Source organism: Amblyomma americanum, chromosome 1, assembly GCF_052857255.1.
Source record: "Amblyomma americanum isolate KBUSLIRL-KWMA chromosome 1, ASM5285725v1, whole genome shotgun sequence".
Lineage (NCBI taxonomy): Eukaryota > Metazoa > Arthropoda > Arachnida > Ixodida > Ixodidae > Amblyomma > Amblyomma americanum.
The window spans coordinates 446,723,664-446,740,769 of record NC_135497.1 but is presented as its reverse complement, the minus strand read 5'-3'; the positions used below and the strand labels follow the sequence as shown (position 1 = coordinate 446,740,769).

The following is a 17,106-nucleotide window of genomic DNA, read 5'->3' as shown; positions in this document are numbered from 1 at the left end:
ACAACTTTTGTTCATTTTTTTCTTAAAATCTTGTTTTCAGCAAAAAAGTTTTCCGCTGCAACGTGCAATTCGTTATTCAAACTTATATGCCTAGAAGGCATGTTTATTTAGCTTTGCTTTCGTTTAAACTATTCGTTTAAACAGGAAAAAAAAAACTATGAAAACAGTCACTTTTGCCATGTGGTTATTCTTTCTACTGCTTTTATTAATCTCCCATTGATGAAAACTACAAATTTTAAGAAAAAAGAAGCATTCCCTGTGCTCCTTGGCTTCGGTGACTGTTGACTTCCAATATGTATGTCATAACGAGCCCCTCTTTACCTTGTCTGCTCAATAGCTAACGAGGGCCTTTATTCTGGCAGTCCTGATGGAAATAGGTAGCATAAGAGGCTTCTCGCACAGCTCCCACCCTCACTGTACGACCACGTTCCTACGTGGCACTCGCGGTGATACAGGACGTGCTACGTCCACCGCTATGAACAAGGGTGGCGCTGGTGAACACTCTCAAGGTCCGGTTACGCTACACATAAATACTCCCGAAAGCAGAAGACTGGACAGCCGTCGCTGTAGCTCAGTTGATAAAGAACCGAGCGCGAAATTCAGAGGTCGTGGGTTCGGAACCCACTGGCGGCATGTGGTTATTTTTTCTTCTGCTTTTTTCATTTCCCACTGATGAAAACCACAAATTAAAAAAAAATGAACGCTCCCTATGCTCCCTGGTTTCGGTGACTGTTCACTTCCGCCATGTACGTCATAATGACCTCTTTTCGATCCCTTGTCTGCTGAATCATTTTCCCCAAGGTAGGCAAACAGCTAATCAACGCATACAGAAGAAAACCATTACCTTATGCTCTCCTTGGCTTCGCAGACTGTTGGTTTCCTTCATACACACAAAGAAATAGCATAGAAGGCACTATGCAACTAATCTAATCAACACATTTCTGAGAGTTACAGTGCTGACACAGCACACTGATTTGACAATGACAGTGGAAAAGTACTCTGCAAATCCAAATATGAAAAAAAGTGATATTCATTTTATACAATTTTGCATAGGTTCCCCATTGGGGTGGACGTTAAGCCACTGCCGGCATGCCAGGGAATAAAGGCGCGCTCACACTAGCGGGAAGCTTCCCGCGCCGGCACAGCGTCAACGTCGACGCTGCCTCGCAGCTCCTCGGAATGATGCTCACACTACGCGCGTTTTCTCGCTGCGGTTGTCTTGGAATGTGGAGAGAGGAGGCGCTGAGGGAGGACCCGAACGAGCAGAAAGAGAAGGGGATAGTCACGTGACACTAGAGAAGACTGGAAAGCGCACCCTGCTAGCTCCCCTCCCGTCGCCCTGGCAAAGCAGCCGCCGAATGCCCGGCCGGCCCCGGCCGGCCGGCCGGACGCGCGCAGCCTCCGCCGACGGGGTCACTGAACTGGGACCGACGTCACGGTTCACGGTCGGCGCCCATTGGCTGTTCTGTCACCGGCACGGGAAAAATAGGTACCGAACCCATCGCTCCGCGGGACGGCAGAGCAGGCTGTCCGCGGGAGAAAAACCGGCTTGGGCGGGAAGCGGCACGCGGGAAACGCCCGGCGTTGCGCGTTTTCCCACTAATGTGAGCGCCCCTTAAGACACCACCACCTACTTGAGTGGGTCACAGTGGTGGTGGTGGTCGGGGCCAGAGGTGGCGCCCCTCCGCTCAAGCTCGCTGATGAGTCAAACAGGTCGTCCAGCTTGAGGGCTTCAGACGCAGAGGGCAGCACCCGGGGTGGCAAAGGAGGAGCAGCGCTCGGGGGAGCCTGTGGGCGTGGGGCCGGATCCTTGGCCGCCTCCACCTGGTTGGTCTTGGCCAATGGCGAGGTGGGCTCCAGAGGGGAGAGCCCTGGGGGCCGCGTGGTGGCTGGTGGCTGAGGAGATGTCCCTGATGATGGTGGGGGCGATACTGTGGTGGTCGTTGGCACCCCTGCAGCAGTAAATATTTTATTTACAGTGCAGCTCTTAAAACGCCCGTTCGTGGGTTAAGCGGCGTCCGTTGCAGTTGCCGTAATCGACATTAAACAAAAACACGCACATGTGAATGCTGCCGCGCACTCAGAAATGGCGCCAGAGTCATACATGTCGTAGCGCATCGAAAGCCGGCGTGATGCGAAATGAATCGTGCCTGTATGCGCCGCAGAAAGACCAAGAAGCTTGGAGAACCAACCCCTGAATGGGTAACATGGAGAGCACATAACCTTGTGTGTATTTTGTAATGCCCTCACCACTTCACATGCGTGCGCGGCACCAGGTCGGAGAGAAGAAACTCGCCTGACCAATGGCGATGCGAACTTCGGCAGCACGGTGAGAGCGTTTATACTGTGCACACTATGAGTGTGTGAGCACCTGCTCTGGTGCAAAAAATACGAAAAGATGGGGTGCATTTTCTATACGAAGGATGGTAAGCGCCGTTGGTCAGCTCATGCCACAGTTCTAGCTTTGAAGAACGGCGCGCAATATCTAAACACCTAAAGAGCCGCAGTCAGATTTTCCATTAGGAAGCATTGTAAACGTCGGGGCATTTTTTTTTTTTTCCCCACTTTCTTCACCCATCATGACCACCACACTTACAAATAGTGTCCATGCTGAGAATGTTTGGGAAAGCACCGTGCAGAAACAGCTGCATTTACACCAGGTTCTTTTAGTTCTCCCCCACTTTCAAACGCTTCCAATGATCTTTAGCAATGAAGGCTGTGCAGGACGTTTTCAAAGAACGCCACGGCACGAAGCCAAATGCAGTTGAGCCCATCATAAAGGCTGCAGCCATAATCAACGCTCGCTGATTGTTGATGGAGGCTGTGCTACCGTCAAGACACGTATTAGGGCAATGGCACTGTGTTGCACACAATGAAGAGCTGTTGCCATGCCACCTGGTTATCGGTTCGACCGAATGAGGAGACACCGTAAACTGCCACAGCAGAGATCGAGGGAGTCTCTCAGCTCCCAATACATTCTAAGAAAGCTCATTTACAGGCCAGAGACTTCTTGTTTACAGGCTAGACTACAGCACTCACTCACATAATGAACGCACTCACATGTGGGAGCACTCAATGCTCCCACATAGGTGTAGCTACAGCCATAGAGCTATTCTCTGGTTACGTGCTGGACTACGTAGTTTTATCTCATTTTTGCTTGGGCTGCGAGTGTGCACCACGTCCCGACAGCCCAGAATACGCAGCTTGGGAAACTCGCCATGTCTGCGAAAAGAACACCAAAAGTAAGGCCGGTCAGATGGAAGTTGAAGCAGCATTGGTGCTTTTTCAGCGATTGCTCTCCGTCCATGGCCTCGGGTACACAACAATGCTGTGTGATGGTGACAGCCGCTCGTACAATGCAGTTCGGGAAGCTAAAGTGTACGGGTTTATTGATGTCCAACAAGTGGACTGCATAAACCACGTGCGCATGGGAGCTGCACTTCACAACTTTGTGCAGAAGCACAAGACTGAAGATGGAGAGCGCATCAGCAGCAAGGGGCGACTGACTGGCGACTTGATTACCAAGTTGTCCAGTTATTACGGTTGGGCCCTGAAATCACACGCAGGAAATCTGGATGCAATGTACTTATCTGTAATGGCTACCTATAACCACATAACTTCTACAGATGACAGATCCAACCACAGTCTCTGCCCATGTGGTCAATATTCTTGGTGCAAGTATAATGTTGCCAAGGCAAAAAATGAGCTGCCACCAAACCATAAGTGCAATCTCCCCGAGTGTGTTGGCACTGCACTGCTGCCAGTGTATCAGCGCTTGGCTGACAGAACGCTACTACAGCGTTGTCAAAGAAATAGGACGCAAAATGCAAACGAGGCATTGCACTCCCTAATATGGAGTCTTGTGCTGAAATACAAAAATGCGTCAGTGTTTGCAGTGGAGACTGCAGTTGCAGAAGCCATAATGCGCTTCAACATGGGTACACAAAATGCTAACTCAGCCATCTTAAAAGACTTGCAGCTAAACCAGAGCGAAAAAAGCAGCCAAAGGGCAGCAGAGAAAGACATGCACCGCAATATGAGGGCCGAAAAAACCGTGCTGCCTCGGCAGCTTTTCGGACCGCAGCACGAAGAAGACAGAGGGGTAAAACTAATGCCGATTACTCTCCGGGAGCATATTAAGTCAAAGTGATCAATAATTCTTTACTTCTGTTTCATTAAAATGCTTTCTGATATTGCAATTCGTTTTTTGCATTTTTCTCAAAATGTATAATTTTCCCACCCTTCTGTTTTGTGGGTGGCGCTGTGACCCTTCTACTTGTCAGATTTTAATGATTTCTTTCTTTACTGACTCCTGAGTGTGCAAGGAACACAATAAAGCTACTATAAAAGGCCTCTAACTGCAAAGACATTTTCAAAATGTATGAGAAAGTAGAAAGGGGAAGCATGTACTCTTGAAGTTGAAACTTCCATAACTGCAGCTAGAAGAAAGATAGGAATGTAAAACTAGTTTTATTGTGTTCCTTAGTTGTTTAGGAATAGATTCATACGTCTTTTATCCAGTTCCCTTCAGTGGATCTTTCCGCAAGCTTCCCGCAAATCTAGAACAGAAAAGTCCTTCTAACTATTGAACAAATTTATGTAGAAGGTAACCAACAGCATATTTGAAAGGAGCACACAAAATTACATAAGCCCTGCAAATTTCATCTTGGTAGTGTGACTATTAAGAAAATACTGCTCATGACCCAGGTCTCCCCTTAGGAGAGATCTCAATATTGGTTGTCACTAATAATTTGTAATTGGAGCTGCTTTACATGCAGGCCATAAGGGAGGTGGCAGATGCTGTGCAGGCATCAATGGGCAGCAAGAGCTGCTCATCCGGAACGTGAGCCCACTGACGCTGATCTTGCAAAAGCAGCTTGAGCCACCTGCACCGTATTGAATTGTTCACTTTTATTTTGATTATTTGCCTGTTTTTACATTTATAAAAGAACAGCTTCGTATGTTTATATTTATTCAAGAACATTATTTACTTCTCTGCCAGGTGCAGACCCATTGAACTATTTTTAGTTTGCGTTTTAAAATTTCCATTTTGTGTGTTTATTTTTATTTACATTGTTTGCTTCTCTACCAGTTGCAAAGACGTACCATTTTTAGTTTGTGGTTTTGAAGTGCTGTTTTATTTTTTATTTACATTATTTGCTTCTCTGTCAGGTTTCTGTTTTTGTATTTATTCAAGATCACCTCTGCCATGTGCTACAGCATCATTTTTTTATTTCTTGTAAGCTCTGCAGGCCCAGACGCTTCACACACCTTATTTTCTCCCAGTTATGTATTTTAAGCCCTGCCAGGTGTGGAAGCCTCATATGCAGTTTTTATTTTCCATTTTTTTTTTCAATTGTGTACCTGCAGCTGTGGCAGCTGCCAAGGTGCAATTTCTAGTGCTTGTTTTCTTTCGTTTGCAAGTGCAATATGTGGGGCAAAGTGTTCTAAAGTGACTGTAGCTAAGAGGGGCGTCATAATACAGTAGAACCCCGCTGTTACGTTCCTCACTGCTGCGTTTTCCCGGCTGCTACGTCATTTTCATCCGGCCCCGGCATAGCTCCCATGGGACCCAATGTATTGGAAACCCCGCTGTTACGTTGTAGCTGTGAAAACGTTCCCGCATGATACGTCGCAACCTGGCACCCCGAACACGCCTGGGCTGAAGTAGGCAATGCGCTCCAACCGCCATTTTGACTTTTGGAGAGTTTTGGCCGGGCTTGGCTATGGAACTGGCTGCAAGAAGCCGCACGCCAGTTCGAGAGGCCGCCACTAGGCGGCCATTCGTGAAAAATGCTCTTACTTTTACGGTCGCCGCATGGTTGTTGGACGGGTCGACTCCTCTTCTATCGTGCTATCGTCATTGTGCAATAAGCCGCGTGAACGTCGAACTTGTACTTAGATGGCGTCGCGCAAGCGGAAGGCGCTTTCTCTTGAGGAAAAGCTGGACGCATTAAACGTAGTCGACAGGCAGCCAGCGCGGAAGAGAGTCGACATTGCCAAGGACCTTGGTTTCCCACCCTCAACGCTTAACAGCATCGGCTAAAAGCGTGCCGAGAGAGAGGGGAATGCCGCGCTCTTCGGCCCGAAAGCAAAGCAGGCTCGTGGCAAAAACGCCTAAGCGCACTCTCTGGAAATAAATTGTCTATAGTTGAAACTGCACTTTTTTCATTCATTTTCGGAGCTTTCCTCACTGTTGCGTTTTCCCGGCTGTTATGTTTTTTTTTCCCCGGTCCGGTGAAAATCGTATGAACGGGGTTCCAATGTATGGGGATTCTGGATAAACTTTGAACATTTCAATTTTGTGCCTGTTAAGTTTGTTCGCATGTTCCTGAATCGTTTTTTGTTTTCCTCATTACTTTTCCTGCTTTTCCGTACAGTGTCCATTGTAACATGTTCTATCCTCAAGAGACCCGAGGAAGAATAAGGCTTACCACCATTCGTCCAAAGTCACTTCTGAACTGGTGTTGAATGCAGGAAAAAAATATTTGGGGGACGCTTGAGCTTCGCCTTTAAGGGGGAACATGGGTCTTTGTGAAAAAAATTTTAATATTGAAGTTATTGCCATGAAAATTTGTAGGTACATATATTTCAGCATGCTGAACTCAAATATGAAATTCGTTCCTACAATTTTTTTTCTTTCTATTGTATGTAGTTTTTTATGAGAAGAGCTTCTGACAGGGTTTTAGAAAAAGCTGCTAAACAGATTCTCATAATCTGTATGTGGCTAGATTCTAGAAGGATCAAGGATTGCAACAAGGGTAATAGCATGTTTCTAGCTCTTCTAGTTCAAAAGTTGTGGTCATCCAAAGTTGTGGTTGAAGAACTGAAATTTTAGTTAACGTTAATTTTTGCAAATAACAAATTTGTGTTTACACCTAGCTACCATCTGAAACCGTTATTGCACTCACCACCTATTTAGCAACTAAACGACACAAAAGTTACCAAAATCTGATGAGCAGAAGCAGAGATAGGCTTGACAGTAGACTGCCATGTGATGAAAATAATCGAACTGAGAAAATTGCAAAAAACAAATTACCATGCTTTCAATGATTTCTTTATGCACAGTTGTGCAAAAAAAGTAGCGTCTAGCTTCAGAATGCCCCAGGCGAGTAATGTTCATCAGTTTTTCTTTGGTGACGTCGCTTTGCGGCAGAGATGAAGCAGGCTGAGGCTGCACGCTTCCGCTCGGAGCCTCTAGCTCGGCGAGAGTCTTTCTCCTGTGCCCTCTGGCAGGCAATGTGGTTTTGTTCCACTTGGAGCTCTTGCAGAATGCGTGACGCAGCCTCCTGTGTCCCAGAATTAAACCGCATGACTGCCTCAGCGACAGCCCCTTCAACAGATATCAGCGAAGCATGCTTTGTCTTGGGAATCAAGGACCAAATCACTGAATGCAGTGCCTCATTTGCATTCTGCATTTGTCCTCGCTGGCATCTGCTGAGTAAGCATCCTGTATTCATGCATCCAATTATGCATCCTGTATTCATGCGATGACCTTCATTTTACGACAAATTGTCGTGGGTCCGGCGAGTTCTCCGTAAAGATACTGCATTACAAGCCACGACTGTGTGACAAGAAATTACGCAAGCCCCCTTCATATGACAGCCAGCAGGAACTGTCTGAAATGAAAGAGGCAGGTAGAGCACATGACAGCTTTCTCAGAAACTTCGGAGTTAAAGAAAAACTCGTCCTGGTCGAGGGTTTGAACCTGGGAACACCGCTTCACCAGAGTGGTCGCTCTACCAACTAAGCTAACCTGGACGGCAAGCTTATGGTGCAGCAACCTCTCCGGCGAAGCGGTGGTTCCGGGCTCAAACCCTGGACCAGGACAAATTCTTCTATGAAACCAAATGTGTTTCTTGCCTGTGGCATTGGCTGGTGGCCTGGGTGGGGGGTTCTTCTTGACGGGTGCAGCTGTGGCTGTAGCTGTGGGCCGTGAGGGTTGCTGCGGCAGGCTGGTGTGACTGGCAACTACAGGAGGACGCCCCTGTGGTACACTTCCATTTGCAGCACCCAGGGTGCTCAGAGTGCCTGCAACGAGCACCCTGTTTTGTCAAGCATCCTGTCCCTAAAACATATTTAGCTCTAACATTACCAGCAGCTCTAAGAAATCCAATAAGTGATATCCAACAGGCATTTCTGGAAAGCTCAGGCTGTGCATTCAACATCCCAGATGTGGTGCCTGCTTCTGTCAACAGCCAATCCAAAACTTAAACATCATGACTGAATCCCACTTGTTCAGAAATTGTCTGTTTGCTCTCAATCGACCAAAGGCGCACAGCACAAGAGGCACTCACCGTGGGTGCCTGCCAGGCCCCCATAGGCCACTGTCAAGGCTGGGTCCGGCAGCGGGGGTGCTGCCGCCTGGGAGGTGGTCAGCATTCCCGGAAAGGGAACCATGGCCGGTGCAAACGACTGTGGCGGCGGACCACCCATCGTCAGGCCGGGGCTGTGCAGCTGATAGGTAGCCGCACCATTGCTGCCCACAGAGGCAGGCATCCCAACCACCGGCTGCCTGGGAGCCACAGGGGTCAGCGACGGCATGGTCCCCGGCAGGGAGGGTCCCAGCAGGCTCTGGGGCTCCAGTGTGGGCGCCTGGGAAGCATCCATCTTCTCCTTCTTTGCCAGGGGTTCTGCAAACAATTCACAAACCTTGTTACATGTAGAAAAAAAAACCAGATTTTGTAACACTGCTGGCAATAAAGATACACTGGCCAGCATTGCAATAAGGGAGCAGTTACTCACTGGCATCCACCCAAGTGCAGCCACACGGCTACAGAGGAAAGCTACTTAGCTTTCTCAGAAACTTCGTAGTTAAAGAAAAATTCGCCCTGGTCCGGGGTTCGAACACTGGACCACCGCTTCACCAGAGCGGTCACCCTACCATAAGCTTGCCGTCCTGGCTAGCTCGGTTGTTAGAGCGACCGCTCCGGTGAAGCGGTGGTACAGTGTTCGAACCCCGGACCAGGGCGAATTTTTCTTTAACTACGAAGTTTCTGAGAAAGCTAAGTAGCTTTCCTTTGTAGCCGTGTGGCTGCACTTGGGTGGATGCCAGTAACTGCTCCCTTATTACAATTCTACTCCACCTTGGGGGAATCCGCCTAAACATATGACAAAAAGTAGTTATAGTTTTAACAACTTTAATAAAACACAATCCTGCAGTAGGCCCTCAGTCGATCAAATGATGGTTCGTGATCATGTGTCACGCGATCGATCATGGTGGTGATGATGGTGATGTGGCTGTGCCCTTTGTAACGGTTGCCGCTACGTAGATTGCATGCGCATTCATGGCGCAGACTACCACACCGCGCTTCGGCATGGTAATCTCGCCTCAAAAATTTTGTAATATTTTTCCACACTAACACAGGAGGACTACTAAACCCCATTTCAGCCACCAACCTTTCAATCGACACCGTCCGTAATCTGAACATTCCCAAAGGGTCAGGCTTGAGGAAGGCAAGGGAGGTTTTCTGTGGTCAATACCTATGTCATGTCCGGTAATTTGCCTAACTGCGCGATATGCCGCCAAGTGCACACATAGTCTACTCTAGTGCTTTTTACATGCTTACAACAGAACTGGCTTTCTGAGAAGCATAGAACTTTTTCACGGTTAGTTTGACGAAGTACGTAAAATATTAAGAAGCATTCCAGCCAAAGCAAAATTTCGTTGCAGTTGGCCTTGAACTATGTCAGACTCACTCCTACTGTCATCCAAAAAAAAAGCCAGCTCTTCAGACTCAAGAACTCAACAAAATTGCAGCTTTTGTATTCTTACCACACTTTCCTACAATTCTCACAAATTTCTTACGCAGTGAATGTTGTTTCTGATGCAAAACCCACCAATCATGCAGTTTCTGTAAGTGTGTGTGCATTCAGAGCACAGTCTTTTTAGTAATTCACAGCCTGTCAGTCAATGAATGACATGCAGGAGTGCATGCAGTCATTCCATCCAGCTTTCCTGAAGCACTTAAACAAAACTCAGACGTTCAAAACTTCACCTCACACCTACAGCATGCAAGGGCAACTGCCATTTTCTGGCCAGCTGTTCTGCCAACTGTTCTTTCGATACAAATGACTAACTGTGTTGCAGTGAAAACCTCAGAGGCACATGTAGGCACATGACATGGCCACATTACCGTCCACCACATGGCATGCAGCTGTGCAGTGTGGAAAGCTTAACCTTAGGCCACTGGAGGGTCCTAAATGTCTCCCCAAAAGTGTTTCCATAAATTCAGCTGCCATATTTGTTGCTCCCTAAACACAGGTGATTAAGTGATGAGTGAAGAGGATAGGGAATTAGGTGACAGAGGAATGTGCAGAATATAACAAGCCCCTATATATAACCTTTATAGATTATGAGAAAGCATCTGACCTAGTTGAAACCTCAGCAGTCATGCAGCCACTGCGGAATCAGGGTGTAGAAGAGCCTTATGTAAAAGTGCTGGAAGATTTATAACGGCTGCACAGCCCCCCAAGAAGTAAGCAAGAAAATTCCAGTAAGGAGGGGTGTCAGGCAGGAACATACAATCTTGCCAATGCTATTCACCGCCTCCTTACTGTTGACGAGAGGTATTCAGAGGCCTAGATGAGGAACAGAGTTAATGGAGAACACCTAAAGTAATCTCCAATTCACTGATGACACTGCCTTGCTGACTCAATCAGGAGATGAACTGCAAAGCATGATCAATGAGTTAGACAGAGCAGAACGTTGGGTCTAAAAATTAACATGCAGAAAACCAAAGTAACGTTAAACAGTCTAGCAAGAGAACAACGGTTCACAATTGGCATCGAGGTGCTGGAAGTGGTAAAGAAATAAGTCTGCTTAGGGCAGGTAGTGACCGCTGATCCAGATCATGAGAGGGAAATAACTAAGAATAAGAATGGGGTGGAGTGCATATGGCAGGTTCTCTCAGATCATGAATAGCAGGTTACAAATATCCCTCAAGAGAAAAGTGTACAGCAGCTGTATCTTACCGGTACTCACCTACGGGGCAGAAACGCGGAGGCTAACGAAAAGGGTTCAGCTTATGTTAAGGACAACGCAGCGAGCCATGGAAAGAAAAATGACAGGTGTAACGTTAAGAGACCGGAAGCGGGCCGAGTGGGTGAGGAAACAAACGCGGGTTAATGACATCCTAGCCGAAATCAAGAGGAAGAAAAGGGCTTGGGAAGAGCATGTAATGCGAAGGCAAGACAACCGCTGGTCCTTAAGGGTAACGGAGTGGACTCCAAGAAAAGGCAAGCGTAGCAGGGGGCGGCAGAAAGTTAGGTGAGCAGATGAGATGGGTGCAGTCAGGCTCATGATGAAGAGAAGGCAAAGCCAAGGCACAGTGCACTGCATGCCCTAACGCCAAACTGAAGTTGACCTTTATCAACTGATTACCACAGTCTAATGATGCAATCGGGCTACATTCAATAAAACAAGATTTTATAAAGTGAAAAAAAAAAATACAAGCATCACAGCCAGGCACGTTTTCATGACAAAACTGTGATGAGGTCAAGAACGTGCTTGTTTGCGGATCTCTGAGACAAGACCACACTGGCAATTGTAGAGTCCATAATTCTCTCAATGCGGTATCTGTCAGAGATATCCACAACCATACTTAGCCAGCAGCAGCGAAGCAGTGGCGACTAGTTGCAGGTAAAAAGACGCCTGAAGTTTGTTCCTACAAAAACCTGAAAGGCTCACAGCCTTATTCAGAAAGTGTAGTAAATCTCCAGTTGCCACCAGTCGGGTCTGGCCACTTTCCCTTTACAATTATAAATTACTGACAAAACTGCCAGTATTTCACAGCTTCCTGCCACCACAAAGAAAGATTTACCAGAATATGCATACAACGCATCATTTGGGTAGCTGAGTGGATACAAAGGGATGAAAAACCCAGCCGAAAGAGGCAGATCAAATTTGAAGATTTGCCGGGACAGAGTGGCCATATCTGACTGGAGATCATTGGGAAAGGACGTAGCCCAGCAATGAATGTAACCTCGGCAAATGACAATATGTCCAACAGCACATTATTTATTACTAACAGTTAACTCTAACCAGTCTTACTACAAATCAAATCTAACCTAAGATAACAATTAGCTCCCATCACCAACCTAATATGTAGTCATCTGATTTGGGTTTCCGGCAAAACTGCTTCAATATAAGCCTCTGACTTGCCAAGAGGGTATTACCTAAAGACGTTGTAACAAATTTCATAAAAGTGGGGACTGGTAGCTCACGAGAACTTTAGTGGCGAATACAGCTTGCCTATCAGCGGTGGTCTAAGATGAAAATGCATGTGTCGTGCTCGAGAGCACAGGAAAAAAAATGTGCTGGGAGAGGGCATTGTCCACATGTGAGAATGCTCACATGTGCAAATGCTCATATGTTCCACTACTCTACTTCATCTCAAGTTTCTTGCAGCACTGCCAAGGCTGAGTGCGCAGAGGTAATGTTCTTGTACTATGGAATATGGTACCAGTATACCATTGCCCTCCTTGGCGATAGAATCAAAATACACACAAGTGGCATTTGTAGATGTTTAAGAAAATGCAGAAAATGCAGTTTTTAAGATGGTTTTTATTCAACAGCAGTAACATTAAAATTAGTTTTCTTCCACGTATCCCGGTAAATAGCATCATTAAGTAATACTGTATTCCCCTCCCATGTAAATGGCAGCTTTACCTAAAAAAATCGCACGAGTCGCCCCAGTGTAAAGGCAAACCTGTTCATTTGAAACACTGCATAAAACTTCGCCAACGATCCCTTCGCCATGCGCAGGGGATTCTCAAGCTCTGGCCAGCATGGCTTATTTCCGCGGTCTGCCTTTTTTTGTTGGCTTCAGAGACCGGAACACTCTTGAGACACTGCACCAGTTTCCAAAATTTATTCACCCACACTGAACTGTCTCCCTGCTTTCCGGTTCCCATTCTCCAGAGCATAATCAAGGGCCTACAACTTGAATTTTGCACCGTAGCTCCTTCACCTCGGAGGCAGAGTCACGTTAAGCAAGGTCAATGTAAGACGCGCGCTAAGCGAAACAGATGTCTTGCCGAAATCTAAACATTCGAAAATATGGCTGGACTGGATGCATCTGATCAGTCTAGTTGTGGAGAGATCATGTGCTTCTAACAATTTTTAACAGTTTTGCTACTGTCTTTTCAAACAGAATTACTGGGCACAGTAAAATGTGTGGCGCAGTGGCACATCATTTTCTGCCGCATTAAGTTACACCAACTGTATAGGACTCCGACATAAAATACAGGAAAAAAAATTTACACACCAGGAAATATGGCACATCATTTAAAATATATTTAAGCCTTAATCCTGGTGTTTAGGAGTCACTAGAAGATAATTCAGCACAAATTCCAATGCCATGACTGCCAAATACCCCAAACAAAACCAACGTCCACTGTCGCTTTCATAGCTTTCATGTGCAAGAATACTGAATGGCTCTTTATGTGCACTGATTTCAACCAGTCTGAAGGGATGTTACGCTGTACATCACATCAGCCCTTTTAGTTCAATGTACACATACACAGACACAATATATCAACTCCAGTCAGAACAGCCCCATCCAATTTTTATAAAGGTAACCATTTCTGCCAATCAACTGATGTCCCTCATTAAGTTAAAGAACTGCGAAATTGTCACATGAAGTAAAAAAAAATTGGCTGTGGTTTAGAAGTCAGTCTTTCGCCGCTCCGTTTCACTGGGCGTTCCTTCATCTTCGTCCCTGGACATGGATTGACTCCCCCCCCCACTTGGTTTCGCGGCAGCTGCTCTGGTGGCGCCGCCACGTTGAAGGCTCGAAATGCTAGCATAATGTAGCTACAAAAAGAGGACCCAACAATTCTCTTACAGGACGAGGGGCAAGCTCTATGCGGCATTTGTAGGACGTACTGAAAAACAGTGAAATTCACTGTGCAGAGAGTGGCCCCACTTCAGAGCATGCCGCCATGTTGGCTACGGCATTTCCTTGTGTATGCAGAAGAAGCCTGAAACGCTAACATTCGGTGGCACCCAGGATTGTAGCAATCCACTTTACTGGCATTGACTGGCATGGACACTGCCCCTGCCACTTCAGCTTCTGATCTCCGCAGTGTAGTTGCTCGGTGTCTGTAAAGGCTCTTGGTAGACCACAGCCACCACTGCGCTAATGTTGGTTGGGCTCATAGTTCACAAGTTGAGTGTTGTTCCTTTTTCCAGTCGCTGCATTTTTGGAAATGCGATGTTTGCAGAAGTTTATCCACTCACTGTAAGCAGATGAAAAGGAGACTACGAGGTGCACAAGAATACATTTAAGACCTGTGCCCTCTCTCCCGATTGACTGAGAAGGCCTGCAGCTTGCACAGTGCTGCAAGTTAGTGTAAAGATTGAAGTCCAGCAAGATTATTAAAAAAAAAAAAAAGATCAGATGCTGTACATGTCAGACAATTTCTCTTCATCTAGAGCATAACATGTTCTAAAGGTACAAACACAAGGGACGGCCATACTGGCAGCGAGGAGTATGCGGGAAAGCACCCTCGCGCAAAGCTCTCTTCATGCCAAACCAGTTGAGATCCCTGCTTCTGCATGCGGCTCCACCACAGGAAACTAACTTTTGCAGGAGCCAAGAGATGGTGGCACTGACGCTCCCCACGTGTTGGATGCCCCCGATTGGTCTCCCTGCTCCGCGGCAAGCCACTGAAAGTTCTGGAACTTGGGCCTAGCATCCAGCTGCACATTTTCACTTGGTTAGCTTGATGATGACCACTAATGATGGCACAAGTGCACTTCAGGTGCGAGATGCGCCACATTTCTCCATGCCCAATGGTCACTGGCAACCAGGGTTGAGAAACCAGAAATAAGCACATGCCCTGCGTATGTGTCCTCACTGCTTGGTCTGAATAAGCTGTGTGCTGCGGCATCGGTGTAGCCGGTGATTTTTCGACATTTGCAAGGCAAGTCAAGAAACATTCTTTCACATTTCATCACTGTCAGTGGCGCTGGTCTCCTTCAACCATTTTCTGAATTATTTGGAGAGAGTTAAGAGTCACTCAGTTTCGATGACGCCATCAGAATGTAAACGAACATCCGAGGTTAACTTGAGATGTCTCAAACCGGACAGAAGCCAAGAACGCGGCTTGGCCATTCCAGAAGTGATGGCACTGCCCCCTCGGAGTTCTGGCTAAATCTGCAGTTTCTCGGCGGATCAAATGAGAGTGCTCCGCCGCAGGACCGAGTTGCTTCAAAACCCGTGAAATTCACGAACCCGGTAGAGATCGGCCAGCGGTAATTGCATTCACTGCCATGAAGCAAGTAAAGCTGCTCCGAATTGACCAGTGGAATTTTCCGCCAGTGGCATCTCCACGTGTTGCCTCTGTTTTTTAGATGGTTGTGGTTGCATGGGCCATTGCATTAGCAGCGTTACTATGCAATATTTTTTTCCTTTCACTGCTAGAGCAGCATACGCATTGAAAAAATCCCAGTACACACCCAGATAACTTCTTAAATTGAGCCAACTGTAGTGCACGGCCTGTGTAAACACCCACGGGAAAAAAGCTGCTCGGTCTGTGAACCCCAATCAGGTGGCACAGGAAAAAAGGACACCCAGAGAAAAGCTGGTGGCAAATGCAAACACAGAACTGCATATGAACAGAACCTGGCTGCAATAGAGCAGGGCAGGCAGTGTAGACGAACTCCCATCAGTGCACCCGTGTCATCCGGCAACACATCACTGTCAGCTCAGGCTACAAGGGACGCCGTAGTGGAGGGCTCCAGATGATTTCGATCACCTGGGGTTCTTTAACGTGCACTGGCATCGCACAGTACACAGGCCGCTAGCATTTCGCTGCCATTGAAATGCGAACCCCATGGCCGGGATCAAACCCACATCTTTCCAGTCAGCAATTGAGCACCATAACCACTGAGCCACCGAGGCCCTCTGCCAGCTAAGCAGAGGAGAGGGTTCTGCTAGCTGGCAGCATCATCTACATCCCATCCCAAGGGCTTCTCATGAGAAGGAAGTAGGGGTGTGCAAATATTCGAAATTTTGAATACGAATCGAATATGCTTGATATTCGAATCGAATATGTTTTATATTTGGGAATTTCCGAATATTTGAAAATAATAGAATAATCGCCAACGATCGTATACTGCACATACTTCCATAAATTCGACCGTGGCAAGACCACATTATCTGGACAAATTAGCCGATAATCGAGTAAAAAATTGCAGGAAAAAAGTACAGAGGTCCTATACCCTTCTTTCTCCGCCGTTTATCACGCGGACCGACCGCATCCCGACGCCGCAAGGCTTCACTTCGTGAGCATTTCCCCAAGTGGGCTTTCCCACATATCACCCGTGCTGCGAACAAGATGACCGACGGCCCGCTTCGAGCAATCGCAACGCGAAATCGCGCTTTTTTTTTAATCCTTCGGTAATACGTTACATATTTAATGCCCACATCTGAAGAATGCGTCCTGTCACCTTCATAACTCTCCGAGCGTGACTTCCGCCACCCCGTTTTGTAAACTACGCTATGCGGGAAAAAGCCTACTTACGGAATGCTGCGGGAGCCTCCTGAAGGGGCGCGTCGAGTAGTCACAATAGGGCAAGCGATCCTGTTAAAATCTCGCCTATTGCATGGGGCATTGTAACCTGCACACCTCTTTAGCGAGCGTAACGGCAGGCATGGCAACTATCGGAAGGCCTCCGTCACTAGGGTAAAAAAATAGCCTGGCTGCGTAGTTTCGGTTACTGAGCTTCACCGCTGCCCCGCGGCAACTTCAAATGTCGGCCCGCGCATTCGCCAATAGTTCAATCCCAGCTCCGCGCGGCTGATTTTTTCCTTTTTAGAAACCACCTCGCCGCTCCGACGCCAGTGTAGTGTGTGTTTTCCGGCCCCCTGCTAGCATTTGTATGGTTCTTCCAGCACTCCAAAACGGGTGGCTCGTTACGGGCTTACAGGTGTTAGCGCGATGGAGCCGCCTCATAAGGCCTTACTGCATTTTCAGCAGCACTTTTTTTCTTGGGGGGGGGGGGGGGGGGGGGGCAATTTTATTAACAGAGGCCTTTGGATGAACCGAGCATTTCTTCCGATCCCTTGAACTCCGAATGAATGAGGTTTAATAGTCATC

The 17,106-nt window shown here is 47.2% G+C and overlaps 1 protein-coding gene across 1 annotated transcript in view; it reads right to left on the bottom strand.

Moving 5' to 3' along the window:
- The window catches only part of LOC144115951 (bromodomain-containing protein 4-like), a 153,515-nt gene that overhangs the window by 30,630 nt on the left and 105,779 nt on the right, over nt 1-17,106 (bottom strand). The window contains 3 exon segments of the mRNA XM_077650587.1: nt 1,635-1,952; nt 7,864-8,031; nt 8,298-8,633. Coding sequence (XP_077506713.1) covers nt 1,635-1,952; nt 7,864-8,031; nt 8,298-8,633 — 822 coding nt within the window.